At 47.7% G+C, this 9,926-nt stretch overlaps 1 protein-coding gene across 2 annotated transcripts in view; it reads left to right on the top strand.

Annotated features, from left to right (window-relative positions):
* The window catches only part of FTO (FTO alpha-ketoglutarate dependent dioxygenase), a 462,015-nt gene extending 453,510 nt beyond the window's left edge, over positions 1-8,505 (top strand). Inside the window, exon 10 of one of the 2 annotated variants that reach the window (XM_045381659.2) lies at positions 8,362-8,505. In XM_045381659.2, coding sequence (XP_045237594.2) covers positions 8,362-8,490 — 129 coding nt within the window. In that variant the 3' untranslated portion in view covers positions 8,491-8,505. The remainder of the gene's footprint in view (positions 1-8,361) is intronic. The other variant, XM_065537718.1, reaches the window with a different exon arrangement.
* The last annotated feature ends 1,421 nt before the right edge of the window (positions 8,506-9,926 follow it).

A 9,926-nucleotide genomic window follows, 5' to 3' on the forward strand; every position in this document is an offset into this window, starting at 1 on the left:
CCTGGCCAACACCTGAGTGTAGCCTGTGAGATGCTGAGCCATTGCACCCAGCTAAGCCCTGCCAAGAATCCCGACCTGCAAAAACTTGAGATCCCACGGGTGTGTTGTTTTAAGTCGCCAGGCTGTGGGGTAATCTGTTTCACAGCAATAAATAACGACTACATCTTTGCTCCTGGAATTGATATAAAGTAGAGGACTCCGATGCTCAGACTCCATCCTACTTAAGGCTACATGACCTCCAATGACCTGGAACGCCTTCTCATGGGACAGCATGAGGCTCCTCTGAGCCTAAAGTCACATCCAGACAGAGTCCGGCTTCCTGCAAAGCTGTGTATGGTTCTGGCATTTGGAATCATGCCCATGTCCTCCTTGTACCCATTTATTTTTTCTTCTAACACCACCCTGAACTTGGGGAGCATTGGAAGTGTAGGTGCTACCTTGTGAAGGAGTGTTTATTTCTTCTTTGGACTAACCTCTTTCCTTATTCACTTCCAGTAACCTGTTACTGGAAGAAGTTACAGGTTACTTCTTCTTTGGACTAACGTTTCCTTATTCACCAAGTCCTTGGAGGACTGAGGATGGATTGTGCTCTCTGTCTAAGCGGGGCCTGTTGCGTCCCTCTCAACAAGCTCTGGGATGATTGCTGCCGGGCTGGAGGCTACTAGAGCATCCCTACCACTGCCTCTTGGCCACCAATAAAGTCTGGGATAGTGACCTTTAACTCCCCAGGGACCTCTTCAGAGTTCTCCGCATAACCAGGGCTCCCTTTACAACCTACGCCTTTTCAACACAGCTGGGACATATAACAATGCCTTTATTTGGAGAGGTTGTGGCAAAACTCCCCAACATTATCTTGTGCAGGTAATGCTTGCTTTTATTTGTCCGCAAACAACCTCTTTCAAGCTTCTGGGGGAGCCCTTCCTGTGGTGTTGGCGAGCAGAGTGACTTAGTATTCACACCGCCACGTGCTTTCGGATGTTGCATCCTTTGATCACGTCTGCTCTCAGACGCATCTCCTGACTGATGACACCTGCTTTTGGGTCTTTCATCCAACAGAAGCCCTTTGACTTCTGGGCCTTCGCTGCATCTTCTCTTGTTTGGCTGTTGTTTTCCTTTTTCTTTTAAAAAATATCGACCCTTTTACTAATTAGAAAAATAAACCACTTTTTTTTTGGTCTTGGCAAATCTTTAAATAATTCAGGATTGTATGAACAACAAAAACGAAAGTTGGTGTCTCTCTTAGGATGAATAATAAGAATTGCATGCAGCCTCCATCTAGGGTGGAAACAAATAAGGTTTCCTTCAAGGTGAGGTTGATGAGAGGTGGCGTGGTGCAGTGGTCGGCATCTCAGATCTGTGTGTTCGAATGCTGGCTGTTTCACTGTTCTAGCTCTTTCCATCCTCTCTGAGCTCCACTTAGAGGGTGTGTTCGGCCATTTGTGCATTGCTACAAAGAAATACCTGAGACTGGGTACCTTTTTTTTTTTTTTTTTTGAGACGGAATCTCTCTCTGTCGCCGGGTTGGAGTGCAGTGGCATGATCTCAGCTCACTGCAACCTCTGCCTCCTGGGTTCAAGTGATCCTTCTTCCTTAGCCTCCCGAGTAGCTGGGACTACAGGCATGCACCACCATACCCAGCTAATTTTTGTGTTTTTAGTAGAGACAGGGTTTCACCATGTTGGCTAGGATGGTCTCGAACTCCTGACCTCAGGCAATTCACCCACTTCGGCTTCTCAGAGTGCTGGGATTACAGGCGTGAGCCACCACATCTGGCTGAGACTGGGTAATTTATGGAAGAACAATGGGTTTCATTGGCTCACAACTCTGCAGGCTGTACAGGAAGCATAGCGGCATCTGCTTCTGGGGAAGCCTCAGGAAGCTTCCAATCATGGTGAAGGTGAAGGGGGAGCAGACATCTCACATGGCAGAGTGGGAGCAAGACAGAGAGGGGGAGATGCCACACAGTTTTAATCCACCAGATATCAAGAGATCTCCCTCGTTATCACAAGGACAGAACGAGGAGGATGATGCTAAAACATTTGTGAGAAATCCACTCTCATCATTCAGTGGCCTCCCACCAGGCCCCACCTCCAACATTGGGGATTACAGTTCAACATGAGTTCTGGGCGGAGACGCACATTCAGACCAAATCAGATGGCTCGGTGAGGACTAAATGACATAACGGGCTGGTGCAGTAGCTCACGCCTGTAATCCCAGCACTTTGGAAGGCTGAGGTGGGCAGATCATTTGAGGTTAGGAGTGCAAGACCAGCCTGGTCAACAAGGTGAAACCCCGTCTCTACTAAAAATACAAAAATTAGCTGGGTGTAGTAGTGGGTGCCTATAATCTTAGCTGCTAGGGAGGCTGAGGCAGGAAAATTGCTTGAACCCAGGAGGTGGAAGTTGCAGTGAGCTGAGATCACTCCACCGCACTCCAGCCTGGGCGACGAGCAAAACTCCATCTCAGAAAAAAAGAAAGAATGGAGGTCAACCCTGGAGAATGGCGCTTGGGACAGGGAGCGCTCTCTGTAAATACTACCATGGCCAGCACCCAACTCATGGGCCACCCGCAAGCACTGTCCTCTGCAGAATGTCTGCCTCAGCGACTGGTACCACTCTCCGCCCAGAAAGCCAGGCATGTCCTTGACACAGCTTTATCCCTCGCTCCCCAGGGTCAATGCATCGGCAAGTCACAGTGATGTCACTGTCTGCTGTGGAAATTTTACCTTTATCTCCTTAGATCTCTATCTTGCTGCCCCCTGTAGGGTTACTGGAATGCTGATCCATTGGCGGTCACAATGAAAATCAAAAAGTTTAAAGGTGGGACCCCATCTCTACAACAAATTAAAAATTCGCCAGGCATGGTGGTGTGCACAGCTACTTGGGAGGCTGAGGCAGGAGGATCATTTGAGCCCAGGAGGTTGAGGCTGCAGTGGGCCATGATTGTGCCACTGCACTTCAGCCTGGGTGACAGAGCTAGACCCTGTCTTTAAAAAAACAAAGTTAACCGTAGAATTACCATAAGATCCAGCAATTTCACTCCTAGGTATATACTCAAATGTATCGAAGGCAGGTATTCAAACAAAAACTTATGTACAATGTTGATAGCTGCTCTATTCACAATAGCTGAAAGGTGAAAACAACATAATATTCATTAATGGATGATCAATAAACATAGTATGGTTATCCATACAATAAGCAAAATATGGTTATCCCAAAGACCTCTTGGACAGAAGAACTGTGGTGCTGACATTGACCACTGCACCGCCATACCAAGGAACAAAGCACCGATGCAAGCTTCAACATAGATGAACCTCGGAGACATGATACCAAGTGAAAGAAGCCAGATACCAAAGGCCACGTACCGTATGATTCCATCGGTGCGAAATGTCCAGAATAGGCCAATCCATTCAGACAGAAAGTAGACTCAGAGGAGGGGCAATGGGAAGTGACTGTCTAACGGGTCACTGTTTAAGGTGATAAGAAATGTTCCGGCTGGACGCGGTGGCTCACGCCTGTAATCCCAACACTTTGGGAGGCTGAGGCAGGCAGATCACGAGGTCAGGAGATCGAGACCATCCTGCCTAACACGGTGAAACCCCATCTCTACTAAAAATACAAAAAATTAGTTGGGCGGGGTGGCGGGCGCCTGTAGTCCCAGCTACTCGGGAGGCTGAGGCAGGAGAATGGCGTGAACCTGGGAGGCAGAGCTTGCAGTGAGCCGAGATCGCGCCACTGCACTCCAGCCTGGGTGACAGAGCGAGACTCCATCTCAAAAAAAAGAAAGAAAGGAAGTTCTAAAACCAGTTGGTGGTGATGGTTATGCAACATTGTGAATATACCTAATGCCACTGAATTGTATATTTTAAAATGATTAAAATGATAAATTTTCTAGTACGTGTAAACACATACTACTACAAAAGAATTGTGCTGTTTCTCTGCAATTGAAATTTAACTGAATCTCATGTGTTTTATCAGGCAACCCTGTCCCCAGCACGGCATGGCCCACAGGACTGTTTGAAGGAGCTCTGATATCTTCTGGCAGGGCCATTTGCGTGGGTCCCCTGTTTCCTGGAGGTCCCCCCAGGGCAGGGTGTCCCCTCCTGCTCTACCTCTCCCTGTACCAGCAGCCTGGATAGCATGGGGTGAATGCCTGAGACTCTGCCTAGCTCTTCCTCTTCTGTTTTTGCCCCACCCTTAGCAGTGGCCTTGTTGCATGGTGGCCCAGGCTTTGCCTGCAAGGAGAGCGCCAACATGACTGAGAACCTCAAGCAATGTCTTTTGGACTGGTTAAGTGGTTCATCTTGGTGCAAGCGGTTGGGGGAAATTTTGACCTTCCAGAAACCACGGCCCCTCCCTCCACCTCCTGTGTGTTCTTCCAGATGTTCAATCATGGGCTCATCTTTCCTGGAGCTCTCTGATCCAGGCGGTCGTCTCTGGCTGTACCGCTGCAGGTCAAAGCTGGTTTCTCCCTCCATTCTGATCTTTAATATAAGCAATATCCTCCCAGCCGGGGCTCCTACGACAGCAGTTTGCTTCAAGAGCACAAATTAAAGTGATGCCACCAAGGGCATGAATGGTCTTAGCAGAGTCAACATGGGGAGCATTGCGCATTCCCTGTGTAATATTAAGAATGACTAAGCGGAGGCACTGCCCTTCCAGCCAAGCCTGGTCTGAATACCAAAGAGTCGGGCTGAGAGAAGGGAGGAGGGGGGATCCCAGGGCTGCCACTCAACTGCAGAGGCCCAGCTCATCTGCTGGCCCTGCGGGGCTGAGGGACAGAAGGTAAAGGTCAGGAACTCTCAGCAAATATTTAGAGGGCTGTTCTCATGCCCAGTGGGTTTGGACACAAGGTAATCCTCTCTTGGAAGGGCCCAGTAATCCCTGAGCAAATGCACGGGCTAACTGGTAACTATGGCTGAGCCAGCCCAGCTCCTCTGGGACAGTCATTGAGGGAGATGGTGGGCCCAGCACCCAGGCTCAGGTTTATATGGGAGGGGAGGAAGCCTCAGCTCCAAGAAAGAGCCCACCTCCTGGCGAATGCTTCTGTGTGAGACCTGTTGCATTGAGGTGTACAATATTTTGTTATGTAGGTTGGGTGCTGTGGCTCCTGCCTGTAATACCGGTGTTTTGGGAGGCTGAAATGGGAGGATTGCTTGTGGCCAGGAGTTAGAGACCAGGCTGGGCAAAATAGCAAGACCCTATCTCTACAAAAAATACAAATAAAAAAATAGCCAGGCATGGTGGTGCATGCCTGTAGTCTCTGCAACTCAGGAGGTTGAGGGAGAAGTATCACTTGAGCCCAGGAGTTCCAGGCTGTAGTGAACTATGATCGAGCCATTGCACCCCAGCCTGGGAAACACAGAGAGACCCTGTCTCTTAAAAAAAAAAAAAAGGAATTATGGAGCATGTATTGTATACCAGGCTCTGAGCTAGGGATGAGGCTTCAGAGATGAAAGACATGGTCGCTGTAAGGAGCGCAGAGTCTGACTGGGGAGCCAGTCCAGCTCTCTGAGGACACTCTTGGATCCCCGGCAGTTAACATCATGAATAAATGAATAAATAAATGAATGAGTGACTTGTAATACGCTGGAGCCCTTTACTTCTCCCATACGACTCAAGGATGGCTTCCTGGAAATGAACTTAAAGGGAGGTCAAAGAGTTGTGCAGAAAAGTGAAGGAAGGGTGGGTCTAGGCAGAAGAAACAGCATGTGTCAATACATGAAGGTGCAGGGGGTCCTGGCACAGCTGGGAGCTGCCAGTGTCTGTATGTAGAGCCCATTGGGTGCAAGACCTAAAGCTGGAGCCACCTGCAGGATCCAGATCTGGAAGAACCGGCTCTGGTGAGGAGCTGGGATTCCTTCTTGAAGCTCCTGAGGGATTTTAACTAGCAAAGCAACAAGATCTGACTTGCATTTTCCATCGTCTATACGGAGAATGAGTTTGCTCATTCTATCTATTAATGCATCTTAAAAACAAACTCCCGCTACTTACCAGTGTTGTGCTGGGTCTAGACTGATGTAGTCCAACAAAAACATAATGTGGGCCATGTGCGTAATTTTATATATTTTATTTTATGTTTTTCTTGAGACAGAGTCTTGCTGTGTCACCCAGGCTGGAGTGCAGTGGTGCGATCTCAGTTTACTGCAACCTCCACCTTCTGGGTTCAAGCAATTCTCCTTCTTCAGCCTTCCGGGTAGCTGGGACCATGGGCATGTGCCACCATGCCTGCCTAATTTTCGTATTTTTTTTTTAGTAGAGATGGGGTTTCACCATGTTGGCCAGGCTGGTCTTGAACTCCTGACCTCAAGTGATCCACCCACCTCAGCCCCCCAAAGTGCTGGGATTACATTCTGGAGCCACCGTGCCTGGTGTGTAATTTTAAATTTTCTAGTAGCCACATTTAAAGAAGTAAGAAAACCCAGGTAATATGCTTTCATATATTTTATTTAACCCAATATATCTGAAATATCACAATACATTTTACATTATTTTTTTCATTTGAAGTTTTTGAAATCCAGGTGTATTTTACCTTCATAGCACATCTCAATTCATGGCTGCCTCACTTAAGTACCCAGTTGCCACACATGGCTCATGGCTGCCATTCTGAACAGTGGGTGCAGGTCTAGACAGTGGTGCATGAGGCCAGCAGGACCTCTGTCCTCACAGCACTTAGAGCGTAGAAGAGAAGAACCTCAATTAAACAAGCAAACAAAATAGTGCAACAGAAGTCACAGTGGAGAGAAGAGATGGAAGGGAGAATCATGACACCCAGGGGACATGGCAGAGGGACCTAATTTAGGGTAAATTTAAGTTGAGTCTTTAAGGATGCATGGGAGGGGTCAGTGAAGTGAGGGGCAGGCATTCCTGGCAGCAGAACTGAGTGTATGAACGGCCGTGGCCACGCTTGATGAATGGCCCTAAGCCCAGGAGAGTTGGCCTGACACATCTGGCAAGGCTAGCAGGGCCAGATCATGCATGCCTGTAGCCATGGTGGACAAGTTTGGCTTCATTCTAAGAGCAATTGGAAACCACCAGAGGGTCATAAGTGACCACGGTCAGGTCATTACAAATCTATCACCGTGGGTGGGTGTTGTGTACAGGTGGATCAGAGTGGGCAGGATGGAACAGAACAGCCAGTTGTCTAGAACAGTTGTTCTAGCACAAGATGCTGATGGTTTGGACAAGGGTGGTGGCCATGGAAATGGGAAGAAGTGAGTGGTTGCAGGTTAATGAAATTACAACCAATAGGCCTTAGTAACGGATTGGAGGGGTGTGCTTGTATGCGTGTGGATAGGGCTGAGGTTCAGTTTTTTTTGTTGTTGTTTTTTTTTTCCTTTGAGACGGAGTCTCGCTCTGTCACCCAGGCTGGAACGCAGTGGCAGAGTGGCAGGATCTCGGCTCACTGCAACCTCCTCCTCCCGGGTTCAAGTGATTCTCATCCCTCAGCCTCCCAAGCAGCTGGAATTACAGGTGCTTGCCACCATACCTGGCAAATTTTTGCATTTTTAGAGACAGGGTTTCACCATGTTGGCCAGGCTGGTCGCGAACTCCTGACCTCAAGCGATCTGCCCACCTTAGCCTCCCAAAGTGATAAGATTCCAGGCATTGGGGTGCAGTTTGAAAGAAAGGAAGCAATAAAGAATGACTCCCAGGTTTCTGCTGCTGTTTCTGGGATGGGGAATGTGAAAGAGAAATCGTAGCTTTAAAGATCTGGGGAGATGGTGGGTTCAGTTTTGAACCTGTTGAATTTGAGGTGATAGATCTTCAAGGTTGAATTTTTAAATGACAATATATACATTCAAACTTGGGAGAGAGGTCTGGGCTGGACAAGCAGGCTGGGAAAAGGGTTGGTATCTGGATGTGTAGCTGGTAGCTAAATACATGGAAATTGATAAAATCATCTAGAGCAGTGGCTCCCAACAGGGGGCCAATTTTGCACACACATTCCCGCACCATCAAGGGGCATCTGGCAATGCCTGGAGACATTTTTGCTTGTGACAATTTTGGGAGCAAGCTGGCATCAAGTGAGTGAAGGCCAGGGATGTGCTAAACACTGTGCAATAAACAGGACAGCCCCTGTGGCAAAGAGTGATCACCCCCAAAATATCAGCAGTGCTGAGGTTGAGAAATCCAGACGGAGAGACAGAGCCCTGAGAAGCTCTGGCGTTTAAGGTGAAACAAGTAGTTGTGGAAGGAATGATTAGTGAAGTAGGAAGAAATGCAGATGAGAAAGGAGGAAGACGTGAACAAACAGGGCGCAGCGGCTCTGGTTAGGAGACTGTGAATTCAGTGATAGAGAACAATCACATCGTTGTATCTTTTAGTTGAAATTTTTTCCATTTTCATTTTCTTTCTGCAGGTGAGACCTATGGATGCCTCAGATTTCAAGCACCTGGAATATAGAACCGCACATGAAACAAGCCCATGGCAGGGTGGGAAGAGCCCATGGCAGGTTGGGAAGAGCCCAGGCTCCTTGCTTACTTGTTAGCTGTGTTTGCTTGGACAAGTGGCTCACTCCTCCCAGCCTCGGTTTCCTCATCTGGAAAATGGGTTTGTGGGACGGTGATCAAGGGAGAAGATAAATTTCATACATGGTAAGTGCTCAGTTAGCGGTACTTTTCTTCCTTTCATTTTGCATCTTCTGGCAAGGCTTGCCGATAGGTTATTCTTCTCTCAACTCTGCCAAAATCCTACTGAAAACAGGACTGGTTTTGGGATGAAGCCTCTGGCTGCTCCCTTTCCTTACAGATACAGTTTGGCTGGTTGTTTCCTAGGCTGTCGTGTATGCTATTGGTGAAGAACAACTTCTTCCACCCTCTCCCCACGCCCCAGCCTTTGCTTCCCCCTCATTAAGGTCCTTCGTATTAAAGATGACCTGATTGGCAGACGAGGTCTGCTGCTGCAACATGATTTGGTTCATTATTTATCAGAGTAGGAAGCAGGAAATGATGTACCAGACTGGAAACTCTTTGAGGGCCATTAGGATCCCAGATCTTTTTAAACTTTCTCACTACTATTATCCAGTAAAGGACACTAAACCTGAACCACCTTTCACCCAGCTTTCTAGGGTTTGGGGTGTGATGGGGATGAGGATTTGGCAATGTACTCCAAGAATGTATTTTCTTTGAAGTCTCCTGGCTTATCTTAAAATTTTAATAAATATAAAGTCCTAGTAATGTATCACTTTTCATTTTAATATAATAATACCATTTTGGCCAGGTGCAGTGGCTCATACCTGTAATCCCACTGCTTTGGGGGGCCTAGGCAGGTGGATTGCTTGAGCCCAGGGGTTCGAGACCAGCCTGGCCAACATGGCGAAATCCTGTCTCTACTAAAAACACAAAAATTAGCTGGGCATGGTGGCAAACGCCGGTAATCCCAGCATTTTGGAAGACTGAGGCGGGCGGATCACCTGAGGTCAGGAGTTCAAAACCAGCCTGGTCAAAATGGTGAAACCCTGTCTCTACTAAAAATACAAAAATTAGCTGGGCATGGTGGTGGGTGCCTGTAATCCCAGCTACTTGGGAGGCTGAGGCAGGAGAATCACTTGAACCTGGGATGCAGAGGTTGCAATGAGCACAGATCGTGCCACTGCACTTCAGCCTGGGTGACAGAGTGGGATTCAGTCTCAAAAAAAAGAAAAGCAAAAAGAAAATCATAATACCATTTTATTCTCTTCTAGCTAAATTGTATAGTCTGCCCCTCCCCCATTGGTTTTCCCAAGGATCCTGTCACACCACCCCCAGGAGATGGGAGTATCTCAGCTTGAGATCAAATCCAACTTGAATGTCATAAACACCCAAATGCTCTTCTTGGGTACCATGGACCCCTTGGACATCTGACAAATTTCTAATGAGGTAGGGGATGATAAGCTATGAAGGCAACCACAGAGAACCCAATTGTGGAATAAAGAATTCTCTTGGG

The sequence above is a fragment of the Macaca fascicularis genome, chromosome 20 (genome assembly GCF_037993035.2).
Source record: "Macaca fascicularis isolate 582-1 chromosome 20, T2T-MFA8v1.1".
Taxonomy (NCBI): domain Eukaryota; kingdom Metazoa; phylum Chordata; class Mammalia; order Primates; family Cercopithecidae; genus Macaca; species Macaca fascicularis.